We start from the raw sequence: 25358 nt of genomic DNA, 5'->3' as shown, positions 1-25358 counted from the left end.
CATCTCCAGACGTATACGCTCTTCGTCGCTCCGTTGCTGCGCTTGAATGCGTTCTCTTTCCATGGAAGAATGTTCGCGCTCACTAAGCGTCTGTGCTTGGAGCCGATCACGCTCTGTGGAGGTTGCTAGGCTGGCGAGGAACGCCTGTGCCAGCATCTTGTCCGCCTCGCTGGCGGAAGACGCTGGTTGAGGTGATCCGCTCCTGGCAGTACTCGTTGGGGATGCGTTCTCCTGCGGGGAGTCCTGGAGCTCTATCTCCTCGGCGCTCTCCTCATCTTGTTCCGTGCAGAGTTCCATCTCTGGAGGGTTGTCTTCCTCCCGGAGCTCTCCGGGGACTACTTCTTCGGTCTTGGCGGGGGGTAAAGTCGTGTCAGTTCCCTCCTGGTCCCCACCGTGAGCTTGGTCAGTTACATTAGAACCCACTAGGGCCTCTGTGGTCGGGGTATCCTGGTTGATAGGGTCGGACATAATTTTACTTTCTACTTTTACCGCGTTTACCGTTTGTAGAAGGCTAGGTAGTATACTGGCAGCGTAATCCTCTAAGTACTGAGGTGGCTGCCGTCTACGCTGCGGGCGTTCTACTTTAGGAGGACCGTTTCGTGGAGTGTTCATCATAGGCCATTTCAATATTAATACCACTATATTAATATTACACTAATTACCCTCCGGCTCGAAGGACCAATTGTAACTGAGGGGTACAATTCCCTGACTGTATTGATAAGTATGGTATCATTAAACCACTACCGCTTTATGTACTTTAACTACTGGCCATACAGTACACGATATCTAAATATGATGAACACTTTCCACAATGAAATCGGTTCCAGTCAAAGGTAATAATCAAATATTTAATGGAGCAAAAGGTACATAGAATATTTATCTTACATTTATCATTTGAATGCACTTGTAAGGCAAATGAGTACTCGTAGGCAAATCAACACTGAATGTCCAATCTCTGGTTACGCAGGAAGCAAGTATACAACCTGGCTCTTAGGGAATTATATCTATGGTACACTTAATGATATAGCGGGATATTCTGGAGGGGGTCCTCCCGGTTGTAAGCCGGTAGGGGGGGTAGGAGAGCCGTCGGTAGTAGACCGTCTGGTCAACGATATCTATGGAGACTTCAAGTACAGAAGACAGTGCAATAGACTCTTGATCCGCAGATGAATACACCTTGGTTCTCTTGTAGGCTGTAGCTCCACAATGAAGAAGAAGCTAGGCGACCTCAGTCTCTCTGAGCGCCGACTCAACTTGACTCCTCTCGGGGGTAAATCCAACACTCACAGGCGTCGGCGATTATCCGCTCCACAAATCACAGTACCAAAGCAAATATATATTCCAGCCGCATAGGGCTCAGCAGTCGTCGGGTAGGTAATCCAGTGCACATGTCCCTCGGTCCTCGCCTAGATCTCCTCGGATGAAAGCGCCATGTGGTCTGCCCAACCTGGATAAGACTCTAGATAACACGAGGAAGTGTTGGAGATGCTGGTCACTTTAGAACTCTAACCGCACGATGCACCATACACGATAGACTATTATTACTTGATAGAAATACGTCGCACTCGACGGTACAGTGCCAAACTCTGACAATTCAGTTATTAATTCGCACGAGGTCTCAATGCTATTCTAAGGCCAAACAGGCCATACTTCACCGCACGTCGTATCGTGGGTGAGGCTTCACGTTCTGTTACTAAGTTGGGAAGAAGGGTAAGGGACTTCTACATTTACTTGCGCCATATTTATATGCACGGTGAACAAATAGTGCCACTCTCATTTCGGTAGCCGTATCCCTGAGCGGAGCCGGGGCTAGTACGGACATGTCTCGTCGGTACCTTTGAACTTGACGCCAGGGGCTGGTCCCCTGGCGCCTGGTCCTTTGTCCAATAAGAGAATGAACCATTATGGGCTATAGTAGGCTAAAGGGATATTCCGTGCATATGTACAAGGAATATACAAGGGATATCAAACGACATACAAATACTATTCAATATATATCCATAAATAAATATATATATTCGGTTTAATCTGATCCTTCGTAACACTAGACATATTAAAACACATTTGTCTCGACTGCATGTGGCACAAAAAAAAAGTCACTCGCCACTTAACACATCCAGTGCCGTTCACGAGAATTCTCGTTTTTGTGGCCCAACGGTTCAGTGCCAGAAACGAAGATTCTCGTAATTTCTTTTATTCGCTATTTCCATTCATAATCCATCGAGGCAGGCTGTCCTGAATGGGTCTGAGATCGCAAACGTCCAATACCGCCGCCTAACGCCTTGCAGCCGGTATTGCACATCCTTGGAATCTCTCTGGCTCAGCCTGTACAGTTGACATTCTACTAATGGTAGAATTGAGAATGTTAGATCCTATGGCATGCATAGGAAAGTTAAGGATGAAGTGCTCTGTCTGGGCAGACTGGTCGTGTACGGGAGGGAGGTGAAGGATTTGGGGTGCTTTTTCAATGTATGTGATGTATAGATTGGGGGGAGATGATCACAGCTAAAACGGTGAGATCGAAATGTGCATGGAAGACGGTGATAGAAGAAGCGGTTCAGAGGCAGTAGCCAGCAGAATGTTTAGCAGCCAGCCGAATGTTTTGCATTCCTTGCAAGAACAAATTGATAAGAGCGAGTGTACTGTAGGCCCAGAGCAGGAGGGAGAGAGGTTCATCTTAATGAAAGTTTAATGGTGTTAAAGGTTATGCAGTTGTCATGACAGCACGTCGCATGACAACCAGAAGGCGGGCCGTCGTTGCTACGGCGAAGATCTATAAGTCGAACGGTGTTTCCGGGTGTAGGGCAGACTAGAATCTGACCAAGAGCGAGTAGGACTGAGATCACACAGAAGACACTCTCTCCTCTCATCACAGAGAGGAGGGGGGGGGGGAAATGCCACATCATCATTAGCTTCGGCTAACGCGAGGAGGGTTAGGCTAAAGACCAGGCCTGAACACTATTGGACTGAATAACAAAAGGACGATAGACGAACACACCGAAAGATCTAAAAAGTCCGGTCCAGATCTAAAAAGTCCGGTCCAGGTTTTCCTAGTCGGGGAGGAGTAACGTTTATAACACATGGATTGGGGAGAATCGAGCACCGCCGATTCATGTACTTTGGTGGATTATGTTGGCAACACGATCGACATCAATACTTGGAATGGCGATCAGATAATTGGAATATTCTTTTTGCAGTACATCCTAGTCAAGGTAAGTGCTATATGGTATCAATCTTGCGTTGATCCGAGCATGCCTTCATTGTGATCCGAAAGTGTTATTGTAACGTTACTCCACAACGTATGCCGTTGGTGACGATCGAAGCATAGAACCCCCCCCCCCCACCCTTTCATGCATGCATGATAAAACATAATACCGATAATATAGCGTTGATTTCAGATTGATTGTTGATCCAAGTGAGGAATGGCACGGTTCCTAGTGACATGCACTAAACGCTGCTTAGCGGCGTTTCCTGGGATTACACAGAATTACTCTAAAACTATACTCGTATTCACCACGGTATAAAATGTGAATGTATGGATGAAAAAATTATCTGTTTTTTGCATCTTGACCGGAAGAAACTCAATGACAATCGACTATTATTAGATCCATAGCTATAATATTTAATATAGTTTTAGCACTGCAAACACCGGCATGTATCCCCATTTATTAAAGCGCTGGCACACACGGCCCACAGCGACCTCTTGTGAACGGCACTGGATGTATTAAAAAAAATCAAAACATGTATTTAACAAATTCTAACATTTTCTAAAAATGGTTTTATATTAACTTAAAGGGGACATGCATTGCTATTCCTAGCACTATTTGGGCAACTTTACACAATTCCTGTGAGTCTATTGAACACATCTGTAAGCTTTTATAAAAAAAAAATGCATTGTTTTATATTTCTAATCAAGTACTCAAAAGCCACATTTTTCTCCCTTTGGATTTCAGGCTGTGTTGGCCTGGCTCCGCCCATACGCACTTTGAGTGACAGTGATCCACACAGTCTGCGACTGTCACAGAGAGAGAGAGAGAGAGATAGATAGATAGATAGAGAGAGACTGAGGGGGATACTAATTACTTTCGCTGCGGGGGGCATAATCCCACGGGACAATGCATTGGTAACTTGTTTCAAATGACAATATATACCTCTGTGATTATTATTGTACTGATCGGAATACGGGCGTTACAGTGATATGCTGGTGCTCGACTGCGAGGGAGAGAGAGGGAGAGAGGGAGGCACGGAGCACTGTGTAAACGCTGCGTGTGTGTGAGAGAAGACGGGTCCCTCTCTCTCTCTCCATCTCTCCCTCTCTGGGTGTCTTCTCATTAGGAACGGGTGCTCCGCTCCGTCCTCGTGCCGTCATTGAGTGCGAACTCCCCCCCTCCCTCTCCCCCCTCTGGTTTGCACACACACTGCAGTCTTGGGCCCTGTCCACACGAGCGCTGGATTTAATATAACCATGATTGTATGTGCGCAGTTGCACTGTTCGGCCACACACAACCGGGGATTTGCTACACTGCAACCGCGGTCTTGAAAACCGGAGCCCAGGGTGAAGTTTTGCAGTTGCGTGTGGGCATAGCAACCGAGGTTATTCCCAGTGTTTACAGCAGAGCTGTCGCAATTATTTCCCATGTTCACGGCAGACTGTCAAACAATAGCAAGTTAGCAACCGAGCGCGGGGTAGAGAGATTAGAGCAGAGACAGCTACACCAGTGTTTACAGCAGAGCTGTCCCAAGTAGCGTTATATGAAAATGATTGTAACAAACTTTTGTTCAAAACGTATTGTCTGTGTTGAAGAGTGTTGTGATCGACTGATGTCTGTTGTCGCATTCCTGACCTGATGCTCAGAGTAAACATGTAGCTAGAGCTGCCGCGATAACCGCATTACCGCGGTATCGCTGTTGCATCACGCTCACCGCAGAGTTAGGCTGAATACCGCATCACCGCTGTTTTTTATCATAATAATAAAGTTGGCTTGCGGCTTGCGGCTCTGCAGATATACCCTACTCGGTTCCAAGCGACCCTATTGGTCCAGCCTGGCTCTGCGGCTCTGCAGATACCCCCTACTCGACGCCTCTGAACGAAAACAGAACGCCGCCATCTTTACTGCCTCGCTAAGGATGCATTTCATTCAGGATTTGTTTGCGACAGAACCAAGTGCAATAAACAAAAAAGAATGGATTCACTGTGTATTCTGCCTTATTTATTGATGAAACAAAACCGACATCAACCCAATTTACCACTGAGCGGAGAGTTTAGTGTCACAACAAGATCGCTGATGTGTTAAGTTTGTTGTTGTTATCCGGTATACACGAGAGGTAACGTTAAACCCGGGTTTGCTTGGTAGAATACACAATGAGAGGTAACGTTAGCTTTGGCAGAATAGACGCAACGAGAGTCTGGTTAATGTTGTTATTGATTGATTGATTGAAACTGTGTTAAACTCTGGCTTGCTGCAAGCCCTCGGACATCTATGCCCACGGAGCTTTCAGTGTACACAAGCGAGCGGCGGCGGCCCCGCCTGCATCCCCATTCCCCAAACGGAGTAGTACCTGGCTGCAGTGGAAAAGGAACGAAGTACCAGGTGCCTAAAGCGGGTCGAGTCGAGTAGGTAATATGCAGTGGAAAAGCGCCATTAGACTAGAGGCAGGCTATAAGAGTAGACTACTAAAAAAAAAAAAATGCATTCAAACTTTTTTTTTTTTTTTTTGTGCGCACTGTGCGGTAATTACCGCGGCGGTAGGAAATATTGCGCAAATTCGTGCGGTAAGGAAAATATCAATACCGCGGCAGCTCTACATGTAGCTGCGGCTAAACTAAACTCATGTGTTGTCAAGTTATTGTTATAAGGAACCCAGTCCAGACTGCATCCCCTTAACAATTGTTTGTATTGAGCCGTATTGTATTGTACCCATTCTGCAATGTGTTAAATAACGTTTGCATCCATTCATAGCGGTAACGTTACCACATTACGTTAGCATTTAAGCTATATACTATACATAGATATAGCCATTCACATTAGCATGTAGCTAACAACACCGGCTGTCTTTTGTGAGACTAAACTATCTGCTCTTGGTGGTAAATTGTGTTGCTGATGGTTTTGTTTAATCAACAAATGAGAGGCAGAACACACAGTGAATGTATCCGTTTGTTTATTGCACTTTTATTGCAGTTTTTTTCTTTGCTGAAAATATATGTTCCGTTGGCAAAATTATGGCTATGGTCTTTCTAAACAGGAAGTTTAGTGAGCGTTCAACCTTTTCTGATTGGTTGAAATGGCCTTCAATTCTGAACAACATCGCCGCCTACTGTTTTGGCATTGTACTACATGTATCGGTTGCTGGTTTTTCCAGACGCTGTGGGTACGCAATTATATGCGGTTGTTCACCTGTGTGGACAGAGGTTTATTTTTTTCAAACGTCTGTTACATTAAATCCAGCGCTCGTGTGGACAGGGCCTTGGTTCGCTCCCAGCCAGGTACAATTGAGGAGAGCAACTCTCTATAGGGAGGTGTAGTCTGACGTCACTGGTTGTTCCACCCGTATAGGGATTTATCATTGGGAAAATGGATTATCGGCTATTGTAACAATTCTGCCGCATGGAAATTGAAAAGCTTTCAATTTTTGCACAAAATGAGTTCCCTTCTATCACTAACATAATTGTTTAAGCATTTTTGGTTGAAATACAATTTGGCGTTTTTTTTTTATGATTAATTGCTAACATTTTCATGTTGAGCTATAGATTGTGGATGAATAAGCACAGAAAGGTACACCATGCCAATGTTAATGCTTAATTTGTTTTAAACGAGACGATTTAGAAATGGGCAATGGGGAAATACATTGCGCTGGAACAGAGGGTGGAACACGAAAAACGGCAATGACGTAACCACTACACCTCCCTATAGTCTATATATTTCTGAATTAACCAAAACAGTTACACAGGACATTTTCGCTGTACCTCTGGAAGTAATGTACCAGCTAAACCTACACGATGGGTTAGATACAGGCGCGATTTTGGATACTTTTCCTACACTAAAAACATTATGGCGCTAACCACATAGATTACAGACAGATAGACAAAAACATATAACGAACAACGTAAAAGATAATTGCATATATACTTGATCGCTATAGTCCTGCTGAACACAACTAGTCACAACGTCGGGCTCCCTTGCTTTGGATGGGCTAAGCGGCCACATTACTGTGGGTAGTGATTAAACAACAGAGGGATCACTGGTTGGTTTTGGCCGATTATGCTGTCCACTGCATCAAACCATGGAAAATATATTGAAGCCTCATCTTCTTCACTTTTAGCTCGACATTGTTGACTAGGGCTGCAACTAATGACTAACGACTAATCTGTCGATTATTTTTTCGATTAGTCGACTAATCGAAAAACAATTATAGAAGTTGGCGTCGTAAATATTAGGGGCATAAGCCGCTACCAACGCAATTTTCCTGTTACTGTATTCTATCTTAGCAATGGTTACTCGGCCGTCTGCATCAGACCATACGTCCAACAATTTAATATTCAACTTCCGTTTCACAACTATAGCTACCCCACGGGATCTAGTTCCAAAAGATGAGTAGCTAATGTTATGATATATTTTGTCCACCAGCTTTACATTTTTAGCCACTAAAAGGTGCGTTTCGCTTAAAAGAGCCACATCAACCTGTTTGTTTTTCATCAATGTAAGCACGCTTTTGCGTTTATGTTGCTTGTTTAGTCCCCTAGTATTCCAAATCAATATATTCAAACTAGCCATAATCTAAACATGTTGCCATATTCTTGTGTGCAATTCGTCTGGAGTAGCGATTTACAATAGATATATATCCAGTTATTGAGGACCTGTTGAGAGCTGAGCTTGAGCAAGATAACAAACATATAGAACACCCATACATATAATCCCCTCTTCCCCTATCCCTCTGTTAGATCCTGATCAAACTGGCCAGTATCACGTCTTCGTCTGTTTGGCTCTCCATCCAATTCCTCTGCGTTGTGTCATTTTAATGGTCCTGACGCCTCCGACAACTGGCTGATAAGATCCTTATCTCTCCCCGTTAGTACCATCCGCAAACCATAATAATTCTCCACCTCCGTAAGAATTTGACACTTCGACAACGTGAAATACCTTACAAGGAAAAGCGTGGTTTTATTCGATAAACAGAAACCTCAGCTCAGATGTTAACAGATTGTATTGTCCTTGAAGAGTCTATTCTAATGATCTTTCGGTGTGTTCGTCTATCGTCCTTTTGTTATTCAGTCCAATAGTGTTCAGGCCTGGTCTTTAGCCTAACCCTCCTCGCGTTAGCCGAAGCGAATGATGATGTGGCATTTCCCCCCCCCCCCCCCCCTCCTCTCTGTGATGAGAGGAGAGAGTGTCTTCTGTGTGATCTCAGTCCTACTCGCTCTTGGTCAGATTCTAGTCTGCCCTACACCCGGAAACACCGTTCGACTTATAGATCTTCGCCGTAGCAACGACGGCCCGCCTTCTGGTTGTCATGCGACGTGCTGTCATGACAACTGCATAACCTTTAACACCATTAAACTTTCATTAAGATGAACCTCTCTCCCTCCTGCTCTGGGCCTACAGTACACACTCGCTCTTATCAATTTGTTCTTGCAAGGAATGCAAAACATTCGGCTGGCTGCTAAACATTCTGCTGGCTACTGCCTCTGAACCGCTTCTTCTATCACCGTCTTCCATGCACATTTCGATCTCACCGTTTTAGCTGTGATCATCTCCCCCAATCTATACATCACATACATTGAAAAAGCACCCCAAATCCTTCACCTCCCTCCCGTACACGACCAGTCTGCCCAGACAGAGCACTTCATTTCATCCTTAACTTTCCTATGCATGCCATAGGATCTAACATTCTCAATTCTACCATTAGTAGTATGTCAACTGTGGCTTGGCCTCTCTCCCGCTAAATAAAAAGGAGATATGAAAATAAAAATAAAAATATGCCTCAAATATCATACTATATTCATTTAAACCTTGTACGAACTTGTGTAAGTTAAAACAACCCGAAGAATAATAGAGCGGTATTGAACTAAATTAGAGAACCTCAAAGAGTAGAGAGAATTTACTTAAATCTTGAAAGAGCTTTGCTAAGTTTAAACACCTAGATAGTATAAAGTGGAAAAGTAGTGGACTATTTCCAAATAGTAAAAAGAAGTTTTTAAATGCGTATATGCAGTTCTTCCCCCTAGCCAGGGGTGGTCGATGTTCCGTTGTGAAGACTGTTGTTCATCCGGAGGTATTCTAAGCAGTGTGTATAGCACAGAACGTTTTTAATGTTCCAAGAATATTCCAATATGTCGTTTTTAAAGTACTAGAATGTTGTTAGGTTCCAGAATATTCCAATATGTCAGCCACGGTAAAAATCCAACGTGGAAAACATACAATGACTTGCGGACAAACTTGTAGGTCTATCTGGCCCAGATACAGCGAACCATTAAAGTAATACGATATGGTGTTTAAGCTTTAACGAAAAAAAAAAAAAAATACCGTATGTAAACTAACCTCCACGTTGTTTTCCCATGTATTCAACGGCTTCATCAGGCGATTCGAGGTAGACCCTCTGTCCCTGTCTATCGGTGATGCGAAGCCTTGCAGGATATAACAGTGTGGGCTTGAATCTTTTCACAAAAAGTTGAGACATCACTGCCTTGTAGTGGGCTCGTAAACCCACCACTTCCCGGCAATAATCCTCAAAGAAGTAGATTGGTACCTCTTTGTATTTCAGGATGCCTTTCACTTTGCGCGTCTCCCGAATAATCGCTTATTTTATTCTGACCTGACGTAGGATAGCCATAACCACCCTCGGTTTGCCGTTGTTGTCGTTTTGGTTTCGGGACCCCATCCTGTAGCACTGATCCACTTCAGGTGTTGTAGAAAGTATATTTCCCAGAATTTGATATAATACTGTCGCAAACTCTTCGGGTCGTGCGCAGCTCACTGACTCATCAAGTCCCACTATACGGATATTCAGTTTACGGGATTGATACTCGAGATCGAATATTTTAGCCTTTAATTCCTCGTAGTTCTCCTCAATTTTATTCTTTGTATTCTTGTCGTTTCCATCTATGGTCACATCAATCTGATCGAGTCTCTGCGTGTTTTCCTCCAAGCCGGCTTCTACTGCTGCAGTGCGATCGCTTTGTTTACCAGCCGCTGCCCTTAGCTCTTCGATGTTGGCTTTGATAGCTTCTGTGTTAGCTTCCACTTTGTCGGTTAATGTCTTTATTAGCTTAGCAATAAAGATATTCGGAGTTTCCAGAGATTCTGACGCAGATTCTATATCTGCGGGGGTTGCAGTGGCGGTAGATGTAGCGGCAGCCTCTTCTATTTCTCTTGCTCTCCTACGCACGGTAGCCAAACCCTCAGTCGGTTCGTTTTCGGCTGATTTAGCCTGTATATCTTTCTTTGGTAGTCCCATCTTGATTCTTTCGGTTGATATAGTTAGTTGAAAGGCTTTTAAAAGCGAAATAAAAAAACGGGAGAGGAGCTATTTCCACATGCAACTTACTCCATGGTCGGGCAAGTCGGGGATTGATTGATTGATTGATTGAAAATTTTATTACAGATAGACGGTGCTTACATCTTTATACAATTGCCGAATTCATCCAACCTTATTGCTATACAATAAACACACATTAATTGAAGCATAATGGAGATTTATTCACAACCATCCGCAGAAAAAGTAGAAAATTGATTGATTGAACATTTTATTACCAGATTGCAGAATGGGTACAATACAGTACAGCTCAATACACACAATTGTTAAGGGGATGCAGACCAGAGAAAGACTTTAATCTTGTTTACATCAGGGTCCCCCATTTTCAATTCATCATAACATATATGACATACATGACATACAGATAGACAGTACTGCTACGTCTAGACATTTATGACATACCAGATTTACAAATACAGTACTGTTTTTGTAGGGTGATTATGGTTTATTTACATTGATGGTAACATTCCCGGTTATAGTGCAAATAGATCAAAATTCGCAATGAAATCGGAATTTTTTACCACCTTGTGTTTACAAACAAACATATACGGGACATCCAGTGAAATGCCTGTCCTTTTGAAGGAGAGGGAGATTTTACAACGAATGCCATCTAACACCACACTTCCCGCGATTTATATTTTGAATAGGTTGCTTCAAAGCATGTTATTGGTTTGATTGATTGATTCGACATTGTATTAACAGTGAAATTAGTCTCCTTTTGACGAATGGCATCTAACAACAGACTTCACGTGATTTTTATTTTGTTCCACAATGACTCAATTACATAATTCAACATTGTGTATGAAACTAACACATTCCATGTGACAGAATCGTTTTTGAATGAGTCGTTATGACGCTTTCAGCACATCCATTTGTAAAGATTATTGTCCGCCATCTTGGTTTTTCCTAAAAAGTCGCACTGGCGGAGTGATTGTAATTCGGTTGTGGGCGGGTTCTGGGATCACAAGCGTGGGTTATGAGAAATAACCACGTCTAACTTGACTGTTTCAGCCAATCAGAATCGAGAAATTTGCATGCCGTTGTATAACTACAAACACTGGCCTGGCCTGCTTCTAAGTTCAGTGGCCTGACTGCATTACACATTTTTTTCTTTTTCTTTTTTTAAATTCTTTTTGGAAATCATCTTGCGACCCCTCTAGGGCTGCCTTATTTCACACCGTGTGTTGCATCTAAACCCCTCCGGGCGCAGAATTTAGACTGAGCCAAGTAAATCGCTTCATCCGACCATTTCGAAACGCATCTAGCACACTCTATCCATAAGTTGTGCCCAATTATGTCCGGGACCAGATGGACATTAATACTGGAAATCGCGATCGGACAATTGGAATATTCTTTTTGGAATAACCCCGATCAAAGGTAAGGACTATATGACATCAATTTCACCTTGATCCTACAATGTTTTCATATCGATCCGGCCGATCAACGTATGTAGTAATCAAAACAAATGCCGTTACTGGCGATCAAAGTATAAAAAAAACTACCCCCCCCCCCCCCCCCCCTTTCATGCATTCATGATGAAACATAATATCTATTATATACCTTTGAATTGGGAATAGTAGCATGTACAGGCGAGCAACGCCAACGCTATTAGCAGAATTCACGTATTGCTCCATAACACAGTTACCAGGAATTAGCCAGGATCACTCTGAAACTATACAATATTCACCACGGTATAACACGCGAACGTATACATGAAACAATTTATTCTTTTTCACATGTTGAACGATGGATAGTTGCTGTCAAATGACCCATAGTATTGTCTCCATAGCTATAATATAGAATATAGATATAGCCCTGCAAACACCGCAACGCACAGTGAAAATCCCTATACTTTACAGCGCTGGCCAACTAAGTACAAAGATGGGGAAACAGCGTGGCAGTCGATGTGTTAATAAAAAACAAAACAAGCGGTTAGGTGGCGTAGCGGAGATTGCGTTCGTCACCAACCCCGAAGCTGTGAGCTGGATTCGCCTGTTCGAATCCAGCTCACAGCTCCGGGGTTGTCACCAGCTTGGCTGGCCGCTCACTCTAATACAATTGGCTGTATTAGAGGGTGGGAGAAGCTGGCGGGGTGGGTCCGGGTCGTTGTAAACAGCGACTCCTACAGACCCTCATCTGCACCTTGATTACAATGTTTACTTGTTCATATTCTTATATTCAGAGTTAATTATATTGTTTACATTGCTTATTTTTATACTATTACTATAATTGTATTGCCTATATTTATGTCTTTCTACTATTACCCTGCCCATACCTGTACATCCCCTCCCCCATGCTGCCCTGATGCCTGAATTTCCCCAGGGGGATCAATAGGGATATCTTTTCTTATTAATTTTTTTTTTTCTTTTTTTACAGAAGTACAAGTATTAAATATATTTAGTTACTTTCCATCCTGAGGAGAAGATGAAATTAACTGAAGTCATGGAAATAATTTTGTCATAGTCTTGGAAAGCCCTGGAATTTAGCATTTTGTCCTTGAGTCATAACCCTGTCCTTGTCTTCCTCCTTGTAGCATGACGGCCCCATAAAATCAATTCACTGGATAAAAGCCCCCAACTACAACTGCATCATGACTGGTAGTTGGGACAAAACACTGAAGGTATGACTTTCTATCCACTCATACCACCAAGCCTGGCTAGACCAAGTAATGTCAAAAGACAAAATGCTTTAGTGTAGAGGTGTTGTTGAAGATGTACTTTAGTGTAGAGGTATTGTTGAAGATGTACTTTAGTGTAGAGGTATTGTTGAAGATGTACTTTAGTGTAGAGGTATTGTTGAAGATGTACTTCAGTGTAGAGGTATTGTTGAAGATGTACTTTAGTGTAGAGTAAGGGTGTAAAGGTACACGTATCCGTACCGAACCATTTCAGTACTGGACCTTAGGTTCAGTACGGCTGTATACCGAACGACTGCCCACCGGGGGCTGTTTTTTTTTCACAATCTAATATAATTACGTATTATAATTTTTCGATTTATTAATTTCAATATAGAATATTCGTAGGGCGGCTAGGTGGTGTAGTGGGCAAAGCGCTCGCCACCAATGCAGGAGATGCTGGGTTCGAGCCCAGCTCTCCGCATTGCTATCAGCTTGGCTGGTCGTTCATACTAATACAATTGGCAGTATTAGGGGGTGGGAAGCTGATGGGTGGGGATCGGACGTTGTGGACAGCGACTCCTACAGGTCGGTTGGTGCGCCTGCGCAGCAGAATCAGGAAGCGACGGGGGCGGCGTGTCCCTCCCACGCAGACCCCCGACGCTGAGAGATCGCGCTGTGCAGGTGAAAAGATGCGACGGCTGCTTCCTCGAGTACCGGAGCGACACGTGATGCAAGGCTTCGTCCACATTGTAGCCGGCTTGTAGGAGGCATGGCCTAACAGCGTTTGAGACAGGGGAGGGTAGAATTGGACGATACGAAATTGGGATGGGAGAAAAATAGAAATGGGAGAAAAAGTAGATAAAAAAAAATATATAGAATATTCGTTGACAGCCATACAAGTACAATTAGTTACTGCACACTACATCACCCCTGAGTGGAACATGGAAAGCCAAATTTCCCCCCACTGTACCGAAAACCCGTACTGAACCGTGACTTCAAAACCGAGGTATGTACCGAACCATGGTTTTTGTGTACCGTTACACCCCTAGTGTATAGGTATTGTTGAAGATGTACTTTAGTGTAGAGGTATTGTTGAAGATGTACTTTAGTGTAGAGGTATTGTCGTCATGGGGCTGGGTTTGGAACTCTCTGATGAAAGAAGCATTAGTTCGTTTTTTATATTTTATTTTAAAAGGGGGTCTATTTGAGGTGAAGTTGTACTTTATTGTAGAGGTATTGTTGAAGATGTACTTTAGTGTAGATGTGTTGAATATGTACTTTAGTGTAGAGGTGTTGTTGAAGGTGTACTTTGGATTTGTAGTATTTTGCTTAGTAGCAAGAAGTATCTTATGTCTCTTAATTAAGGCAAATAAAGTTACTATGGCTACATCACCTCAAATAGACCCCTTTTTAAAATATTAAAATAAAACATCAAAAACACACTAATGCTTCTTTCATCTGGGAGTTCCAAACCCAGCCTCATGACGACACTGAGAGGTCATGACCTCTCCTCTCTGCTCTTCCCTTCCAGTTCTGGGACACCCGCTCTCCCAACCCCATGATGTCACTGCAGATGCCAGAGAGAGCCTACTGTGCAGATGTGGTGAGTGACCATAGCATAGCATTTCCTGAGAAAGCCCAGGTCCCCGGCCTGCTGTCAGCCCATGAGCAACGTCTCATTCAAATCAGCCCTGTAGTTTGTCCAGATTGCCTGCGGACAGATAGAATCACGCAACCGATTGCATGATCAAACTAGGTTTCAGCCCCTGGTGGAGATAACGTTTTTGGACCAAACAGTTCTGGGGACTCCCTGAGAGGTACTACTAATTGAGTTTTTCAAGCATGTTAAAGTCCTGGAAATGTCATGGATAAAAATAAAATAAAATAACTGAAATCTGGTCAGGTTTTTAAAGAAAAGCATGGCTGCTAGTAGATCTAGTTACCCTTTTGAAGGAGTAATTACCTAAACAACGAAACATTTCCCGATTACACAACTCCTGGGGGATAGCTGTGGCTCATCAAAAGCTCTTTTCCTCGAAATATGCTCCATTGTTGTATTTGCCGTAGCCATTGCACTGTCGTGTCACGGAATAGCCATTGAGAAGTCATGGAACAGTCAGAAGTCATAGAATTTAATAACCAGAGATGTGTGTGTGAACCTTGATTCCCTCCTCTTGTTTGATGGATGCTTGGTCTCATGGAGTCATGTCACCCCCCTCACTGTCCAGGTGTACCCCATGGCGGTGGTGGCCACAGCTGAGAGAGGCCTGATCGTTTACCAGCTGGAGAACCAGCCCTCAGAGTTCCGCAGGATAGAATCTCCTCTCAAGCACCAGGTGAGTGGTTTAGGGCAGTGAGACGATGGCCATATACGAAGGTAGACCATCATGGATCCATGCGAAGGTCTGGATTTTTACTATGCTGTTGTCGACGATATTTACATGTTGTAAACAATATACATGAGGGATGCACCGATCAGACCTGGGCTTTGGGGTATCGGCCGATACCATTCATTACTTTAATTATAGATCATAGACTTGGACCGTCATTTTGGAGTCATTGCACAAAAAATATTGAGACATTTCCCCCAATAGAGAGTTAATGTGTCAAAAAAGCAGCAGATCAAGTCAATTTGCTTTGATTTCCTGCATGTTAGACGTGTTTCTTGGTATCGGATTTTAGTATCTGGTATCTGTGCATCCCTAATATACATACTGTATATCTTTGAGTTAGAGGTATCAGTATTTAAGCCTGGTATCGGTGCATTCCTAATATACATACTGTATATCTTTTTCTTTTTTTTTTAAATTTTTTCTTTTTAGGGTTTATGGCTTTTCTGGTCAAGCATGACCGACAGAAACAGGTTGAAATGGGATGTAGAGCAGGGGAAGACATTCTGAGAAAATACGGCGGGTCCGGGAATCGAACTCGTGTACCCCAGATCCGTGACGAGCACGGTTTTCCCCGACGCAGAAATAGCGCAGAGATATGCGGTGAGCTACGGGAGCTCCCCCATACGGGAGCGGCAAAGGGAACCGCTCCCGCCTACCTCCGGTCAATGGTCTCTAACTACACACCCTCAAGACCCCTACGCTCTGCATCTTCTGGCCGCCTCAGATCTACTCCTAACCAAGCTCCCGGAGGGTCATCAAAGAGAAGCCGCCTATTCTCAGTCCTTGCCCCACAATGGTGGAATGAACTACCCATCCCAGTTAGGACAGCCGAATCCCGTCCAATCTTTCGCCGTCGACTAAAGACTCACTTCTTTAACCATTATCTGAAATGATAAAAAAAAAGAAAAAAAAAAAAGAAAAAAATCTAACCCCGACTAACCTTACTGTCATGCACTTGTCCTAATAAACTAACCTACACTGTAACACGCAACACTTTGATGAACATTGTTACTCAGCTGATAGAGTTATACCCTTCTTGCTGTCTTGTCGCACAGAACTTGTAAGTCGCTTTGGATAAAAGCGTCAGCTAAATGACTAAATGTAAATGTAAATGTAAATGTATATCTTTAAGTTAAAGGGGACATATTATCAGGGTTTGGTACCGTTCACATTTTATTTTTTAAATTTTAAATGCTTTTCCTGATATTTTAGGTTTCTCTGCCGTGGTATCGTTTTAGAACCGGTATTGTGATACTTGGGCTACGTTTAGACGGAGAGAGTCTGAACAGAAACCGCAAAAGTCGTCTTGCGGTCTCACTTTTAATTTTGCGTTTAGACTAGTGTTTTGGGGTGGAATTCTCCGTGCAGACGAGGCTGTAACAACTCGAGACAACGGAGCCCCGCTGTCACACGATTGGCGCATATGTCACATGACGTGCTGTGAAGACCCGCCCTACTCTGCCTCTGATTCGCAGAGTGTGGGTGGGGAATGTCATTGGACCAAAGCAGAGTCACTCACAGACAGTGGGTCCAGTCATAATAGTTGTGATAGCCGCGGGACAGATTCTTGTGTATTTAAAAGTACTGCCAATGTAGCCTTCAGGTGATCGCCATGGATAGAATCAGACATGCTTTGTTTACGCTTCTAGGCTACTGGCGCATGCCTGTGATGTAAGCAGTAGGCGCGACGAGAGCCTTGACGACCGTTTCGTCATCGTTTTATGCGGTTTGACAGTTTAGATGAGAGCGCAAAGGTTTACCGTTTCTAGGAATTCCACCCTGGAAGGTGGTCTCACTTTTTTACGGTTTCACCCCGTAAAAACGCAGTTTCCGTATAAACGAAAGGCACATCTGAAAAAATATTTTTGCGGATTCACCTGCTAGCGTTTCCGTCTAAACGGGGCCTTAGGCTGGTATCGGTATCAAAGTAAACATCTTGTATTATGGCAACACTAGTCCTGGGTTGAACACGTTAAACAATCCCTGGTTTCAGAGACTCTTTTTCTCTCCCTCCCTATTTTGATTGTTTTTTCTTCTCTTCTCTTATCTGCCCCGTCTCCTCATACCGACGTGTACGTTGTCCTTGATAAAAATGCCTAATAAACGTGACCTTAGGGGTGGACGGTATGGTCTAAAATGTATATCACGGTATAATTTGAAGCATAGACGGTAACGGTGTATATCACAGTATCAGTGTTTCCGTTAGAATAATTTTTTTTGCCTGATGACATCCTCAAGGCATGTAGATTTATAATATTTTAACTTAAAACTAGGCTACTTTTGCGTATACAGTCATTATATTCCAAATAAAATAAGTCCCGAGTCGAGACTCCGTGCTGCTCCCAACAATCCCAATAGTATGCAACTGCAGAGCCGCAGAGTAGGGGCGCTTTCAGGTCCGGTCACAGGCCCGCTCAACAGCGCCCCCCACCCAACGGCTGAATTGCCAATGGCTGAATTGGAGTATTGCACTGTGCAATACACAGTGCAATACTCCAATTCAGCCATTGGCAATTCAGCCGTTGGGTGGGGGGCGCTGTTGAGCGGGCCTGTGACCGGACCTGAAAGCGCCCCTACTCTGCGGCTCTGCAGCTGCATTATGCTTCTCGCAGAATTCAGCATCCAGCTCGCGCTGCCCAGCCGTCAGAACACTACACACATATCATAATGTTCACAGCAAACTGTAGTTGATCACCAGGTATGTTTTATTAATGTAGAATAATTCATATAAGAAAAACGATAGGGAAATCTCTTACCTTTCTCCACTGGTTAAAAATGCCAGGAACTGAAATTGAAACTTGCTGTGCGCGGCGGTGATATGTGTTTATTATGAAATGACAATTGCGTGTTGACACGCCCACTGCGCGAAGCCTCCTAAATAACTTTTTCCAGTTTGCACATATCTATTATCTATGACTATCTATTATCTATGACTAAATTTGATTTGATTTATGACTAATTCTATCTATTTTTAGGGGCAAATGCGGAGTGAAATAGTTGCGCTGTGGTTACATGACGTCATTGCTATTTTAGAGCTGCTCTACCGGTTACAAGGTATAGTCAAAATCCATACCGTAGAGCAAATTCATACCGTTTATACCGTCCACCCCTACGTGACCTCTATTGTTTATGCATGAATGTCTTCTAACCTCATGGTGTCTGCCTTTGCCCTGCAGCACCGCTGTGTTGCCATATTCAAGGACAAGCAGAACAAGCCCACAGGTTTTGCTCTGGGAAGTATCGAGGGCAGAGTGGCGATCCACTACATCAACCCTCCCAACCCGTGAGTGGACGCGGTTTAATGGAATTATCAGGCTGCTCCATGTGGACTCTATGCAATACTAACCCATCCATTCTACATTTCTTTATTTTAGTTTATTATTATTTAATTACCCAGGGACAGTGCACATTAATCAACATCTTCAGTTTCCACATCAATGTAAATTTGCCAGAATTGGCTAATTAGCTAGTTTCCATCTGTAGTCCCTGCCTAACATGCATGTCTTTATGGTGTGGGAGGAAACCAGAGTATCTGGAGGAAACCCACGCAAACACAGGGAGAACATGCAAACTCTACACAGAAGGGCCCCCTGCTGGGGTTCGAACTCAGGACCTTCTTGCTGTGAGGCAGCAGTGCTAACCACTTGTGCCACGTGCCTACATTCTTTGCACACATCCACATGCACACACTCACTTTAAACATTCACCTTCAACATTCACTTTAGACACTTTGAACACTTTTCTTTAACACTACACCATATTTTATCTTTTTATTATTAAAATATTTGCACTACCTCATTTTTGCATTTGTTTGCATTTTGTACTTTAGTTTTGTATATTGTATATTTTGTATAGTGTTTGGTCTTTATTCTTTTAACTTTTTTACTGTATGAAGCACAATCTCTGGAGGCTCATACAGAACCAAGCATTTCACTGTAATGTACCTGATGTATGACAAATAAAACTATGAATTATGTTAAAGGTTAAAGGTGCAGTATGGAATCTCCCTGTGAAAAAAAAATATAGTTTGAGCATTTCTTTTGTTACATTATTGCTAGCTGCTGTATTGTATTTCAGGTAAATGATTCGTGGATGAAAAAGAAGGAAAGAAATTCCATAAACATGGTTGACCACCTGTCAAAAAAAAGTTTGTCTCATTGACTACTGTACATATTATTTTCCAAAATAGGGTCCCATGGTGGTTAGCGGAAGGGGAGGGTCTCAGTCTCCCATCATCTGGGAGTGAGGGTTCCGTTTCTCAAACTGCATTTGTGGTGTTCAACCCTAGTATATAAAGCATTGTTGAAGCTTTCCCAGAGGAGCTTTCTTTATTGATCCATCTCAATTCATGGTAACATTTTAGATGTATTTCAATGGTTGAAATGTTACACAATTCAGTGTACAATCATTTAGTACTGTAGTAAAATAGTTATTTTCTATTTCTATACGGTTAAAAAAAAACATGTATGTTTTGTATTTGTGTTTAGGGCCAAGGACAACTTCACCTTCAAGTGCCACAGGTCCAATGGAACCAACACTGCCACCCCACAGGACATCTACGCTGTAAGCTGACCTGGACGTTGAGCTATTCTGTCATAGTACATTTAAATGTAGTCATTTAGCTGACTCTTTTATCCAAAGCGACTTACAAGTTCTGTACGACAAGTCGGCAGGAACGGTACGACTCTTTCAGCTGAGTAACAATGTTGATCAAACAGTGTTGAAATTTGAGTGCTGCAGTGTTGAGTGCATACTAGTAGAGACATATTAGTATAGTATGAAGAGTGCATGATGGTAGAGGACAGTATTGTTGAAGAAATTAAAAAATTCCTTTTAAATGAAAATGTATGAATGTAAGTCTGCCACATCAGCATTGGCTGCAAGAGTTACATTTTCATCCATTTTCATAGTCAGCTTGGTTAAGATTAATCCGTTTTCATAGTCTGCTTGGTTAAGATTAATCCGTTTTCATAGTCAGCTTGGTTAAGATCCATCTGTTTTCATAGTCAGCTTGGTTAAGATCCATCTGTTTTCATAGTCGGCTTGGTTAAGATTAATCTGTTTTCATAGTCAGCTTGAAGATTAATCTGACAAATATGAATCATGGAATCTGTGCTTTATTTCAATGAATATTCATGTCCAAGTAATGGCATTTCATTAACACAAATGTGAAGGCACTCTGCAACCCACCCAATATTTGTATGTGGCACACATCAACTCAATTGATGGCTTATGGCTGTCCTCAACTAAATAAATTCTTAGTTGACCAATAGTCATAGGACATTGTTGACTAATCAACTCATTTCTAAAATTGTGTTTCCCACAACATGCAATCGTAAAGAAGGAGCTCTTAAATCTAGTGCCTAACAGAGACGTGCTAATCATCTTCCAGGAAATAACTTATTCAGTATGAAAAATAACAACATAAGAAAAAACACTAATCGACTGGAAAAGTCTTGATATATTAGGTAAATTGGTCTGTGTGGTCTTATCTCAAACCCTGCCCTCTTTTCTAGATCCTCCAATCGCAACCGTTGCCCTCAAGGTCGCTTTACGTAGGGGAAAAAACAAAACTAACAAACATGGTGGACAGACGCAACATTCAAAGTAGGGAAGTTGGAAGAGGTGGGTTTTGAGGAGTTTTTTGAAGGAGTCCAGAGTTGGGGCGTTGCGGAGTTCTGTGGGGAGGGAGTTCCAGAGGGTGGGAGCTGCCACGCTGAAAGCTCCGTCCCCAAAGGTCTGCAGTCTGGTTTGGGGAATGGAGAGCTAATCAGTGTCTGAGGATCGCAGGGACCGTGACTGAGTGAGGGGGTGGAGGAGGTCAGTGACATACTGAGGTGCCAGAGCATGGAGGGATTTGTAAGTTAAGGTTAATCAACTAAGACGGGGCAGCCCTATGGATGACATCAAGGTTTTGTGTTTTTTATATCCAATCTGAACTCTCTCCGTCAGGTGAACGCCATCTCCTTCCACCCCGTCCACGGCACACTGGCCACGGTGGGTTCTGACGGTCGCTTCAGCTTCTGGGACAAAGACGCCCGGACGAAGCTGAAGACCTCGGAGCAACTGGACCAGCCAATCACAGCCTGCTGCTTCAACAGCAACGGCAACATCTTCGCATACGCCTCCAGCTATGACTGGTCCAAGGTAAATGCCAATACACCACATGAATACACCTGCATATAAGCCATAGCTCTGTATGATAGATAATCCTACTCTTACTGTAGTTACGCTGCTGGCCAGTATGACTACTACCATACTGTCTTTATACCTGTATCACTGTACATATTATACTACAACTCTGTACATACATCTGATTAGCACTACACTCAGTAGTACTAATCGGTATATACCCAGTTTAATCACCTGTATATTGCTGTTGCACTTTACTGTTACATTTGCTCTCTGGTTGGATGCCAATTGCCAAAATAATTTTCGTTGTGCTGTATGATGACAATACATTTTAATCTAATCTAATGAATAGCTAAATCTGATTTGCTGATTATTTTGGGCAAGATTCAATATATAATAAAATGTCACCTGTTGGATTCAATACGATATGATTCATTTCAACGCATCTTTAAAGTTGAATATCATGTATAGGAATGTTACGGAACTGATTCGGTCAGCAGTAATTTAACAGGTGCAGTTTAAACCTCACCAAGGTATTCATTCACAGATTTATGTTTATAAAATAATAAATTATATTAATATATTGATAATCATTTTTACATATCGATGCAGATGGGTTTCCTCAATCATCACACTATGCATCATGCTGCTTCGGTTATAAAAGAAATAACCGAAGCAGCATGATGCATAGGTATGATAGAGGAAACCCATCTGCATCTAAGAATTTATTTAGTGGCTACTGGTTAGTGTGATAGATGGTGTTTTTTGACCCTCTTAACTGTCCTTGTGACAGAGCCACTAACCGGCGTTCCATGTGAATTCCCAGGGACACGAGTACTACAATCCCCAGAAGAAAAACTACATCTTCCTGCGGAATGCCGCGGAGGAGCTGAAACCTCGGAACAAGAAATGGTGAGCGAACGGGCAGCCGTTGTCTGTGACCCCTGGAGACGTCCTCTGTGACCTTGTGACCGGCTGGGGCCTCCTCCGGCATCCCGTGGTCCTTTGCACATGGGGATATAGACGCTGTTATCCTGTAGTGCTCAGGCTAGACAGTTGTTGCTTGATTTAATTCAGGCGTGTTTGGTTTGGGTTGTGAGATAGCAGTTTGAGTTCCTCACAAAAATATTTAATGGTGAGGTTTTTTTGCGGTGCATTCCTAATGTTTTTGACACACAGGAATTTACGTCAATCAGTAGATGAATACCGTAAATACAAAATTTAGACTCTTAATGCCAAGTTCACCATTATAGCCCTGATTTCCTTTAATCTTTTTGGACATCACTGACAAAAAGACGCAATTCTGTGTGTTCGCTATATTGACTTTGAACTAGTGAGGGACCGCGGACAGAATGAAGAAATTATTTTTCGAAAAGCTGTCTTTTTAAAAGCTGTTTTGAATCAGAACAAGGACATTATTCAACTGTTCCGCCTTTTGCAACATTCGCTGACCCCGCCGAGTTATTAGTGTCTCTATTGTCGGAAATCTGGGAAAAAACTGGGGGTGTGGACATTTCTCGATTCTAAGATGCATCGCGATGCAAACGTTGACTATTCAGCATCAATTCAGTGACGGAACATAATCGATTATTAAAATTGTATTAGCTAGCTTTTATGTTCTTTTACGTTAGCGTTAGCCGCTAACCCTGGAAAATGCTCAAAGCGACTCCACCACACCAGTTCCATTCGTGAGAAAAGGGGGTGGGTTATATTGACAAGGCTTGACAGCAGAGGTTCAAAGATAACTTCATATTTATTAGTTATTCGTTTCTTTATATCGGGCATCCAGTTTCCATCACCGTGTGTTCAACTGTGTTGACGTTCGAGTGTGACATCATCGCCTACGGCAGCTTACACGCTCAAAACGCAAACCGTAAACAAAACCCGGAGCGAACCAAGACTGCAGTGTGTACACAAACCAGAGGGGGGAGAGGGAGGGGGGGAGTTCGCACTCAAAGACGGAGCGAGGACGGAGTGAGGACGGAGTGGAGCACCTGTTCCTAATGAGAAAGCCCCCTGAGTTAAAGCTAGCTCTGGTCATGCATCCACTCAACTCATAGAAAATACAGCATCAGGCTATTCTAAAAGTATTGATATTAATACTGATACTAATAAAAAAGAGTATTGGACCGTTTTTAACAGCTGGGTATCGAGATACCTTTCTAGTATCTAATATATCATCATGCAACACTAGTAAAGACATTTATTTTGACATTCTGATTTAAGAACTCTAAATAAAAGTTAATTTATCTGACTGCTTGTATTAATTGATGAAGAAGTAGCCACGTGCAGTAATATAGATTATAAAATTGAGGATGTAATATATTATTGAGCTGCATCAAGATGCATCGTAGAATCGAATCATGGACCGCTGAATCGTAACCGAATCGTGAGGCCAGTGAAGATTCACAGCTCTAGAAATAACTAGCGCATTAGAGTGCGGTTGACAAGTTGGCTTTGTTCTCCGCTAGCTCTTCCTCTCGGAAGAAAAAGAGAAACCACTAAAACCTTGCCTGGTGCTTTTCTCCACTGTATTCCTTTGATCAAAAACAATACCTTCATGAGCAAAACCTGCATCACTTCTTCTCACGTGTGTTTTCGTGACAAAACACAGTTTGGAGAATCTAGTGTACATCCCCATCACTGATCACACTGTGTGTGAAACCACAACGACATCACTCACAGTGACTTCAAGATCCATGATTGAGTTGTATAGTGTGAACAACACATACGACATCCGATGTGTTAAGTCGTGTAGTGTGTAGGCTGCTAATTCTCAGTTAATCAAGCTTGATTTTAAGTATTCACACAGTGTAGGTGCTGGTAAAAACAAGGGACATTTTTTATTTTTTTTTAGACAACAATATTCGCTTAAACAAATCGTTTTCTTTTATACATTTAACGACTATTTGAATATATATAAAAAATCTATGCTCATCCCTAGTATCTGCTGAAGAGTGCGATTATGTTGTCTTGTTCTGTGGGAAAAGGGACAAAATAAACAAAGCATAGGATGTTGTTACAGTGGCTGTGTTTGACTGACGCCTCCCTCCTGTCCTCAGATCCATCTGTTGTGGGGAACCTGCTGCTTTAGTGTCAACGCTCAAGACAGAGACGCCTTCCCTTTGGCAAACCACCTGGACCAATGGCGGGGTTTCGCATACCGTGCATGGACCAATCAGAAGGGCCCCATCCCAGCCTGTGGCTGATGACAGCTGTGTGATTATTGGTCTTGTAGGTCATTGTAGACAAGGGGGAGGGGCCTTAACTTGTCCTTCATCTTGATGTTTTTCTCTTTTTTTTTTTACCATTGTGTGCAGCTCTTTATTTTTTTACACCGTTCTCCAAAGACTTTGCGTTCTCTCTCAATTGATTTGCTGTTACTCCTGTGGTGTAGCTTCAATAGTGAAATTGAAATGTTAAATAAATACCTATGCGCATACTCTTAGAGTTTTACACGTTCATTCCAACTTTGAGGAAATCAACAGGATATTAGAGGAATCTGTCGATGTCGCTGTATAATTTATTTGTCAGGGGAATTACTTTACAAATCTGTATTGTGCATGCCTTACCATGGACCAGCATCTCATATTACAACTACACAACTATCAGTTCACATCGGTCTCTCCTTTACATTGGAACTTTCACAGGATGAAATTGATAAAACAAAAAATCTTTGAGTCAAA

The 25358-nt window shown here is 42.7% G+C and overlaps 1 protein-coding gene across 3 annotated transcripts in view; it reads left to right on the top strand.

The window, feature by feature from the left end:
• rae1 (ribonucleic acid export 1) overlaps nt 1-25358 on the top strand; it is a gene marked incomplete at its 3' end in the record, with an annotated part of 40627 nt that extends 15269 nt beyond the window's left edge. For 2 of the 3 annotated variants that reach the window (XM_084317199.1, XM_084317200.1), the window contains 8 exons: nt 13064-13150; nt 14679-14750; nt 15376-15483; nt 18717-18823; nt 20028-20103; nt 21493-21687; nt 22499-22584; nt 24735-25358. In XM_084317199.1, the coding sequence (XP_084173325.1) occupies nt 13064-13150; nt 14679-14750; nt 15376-15483; nt 18717-18823; nt 20028-20103; nt 21493-21687; nt 22499-22584; nt 24735 (732 nt within the window). Of the gene's footprint in view, nt 1-13063; nt 13151-14678; nt 14751-15375; nt 15484-18716; nt 18824-20027; nt 20104-21492; nt 21688-22498; nt 22589-24734 lie in introns of those variants that run through there. The other variant, XM_084317198.1, reaches the window with a different exon arrangement.

This window comes from Notolepis coatsorum, assembly GCF_963971535.1.
Source record: "Notolepis coatsorum genome assembly, chromosome: 6".
In the NCBI taxonomy this organism is placed as follows: Eukaryota; Metazoa; Chordata; class Actinopteri; order Aulopiformes; family Paralepididae; genus Notolepis; species Notolepis coatsorum.
Note: the sequence above shows the minus strand (reverse complement) of the source record. Positions and strands in the feature narration are given on the sequence as shown.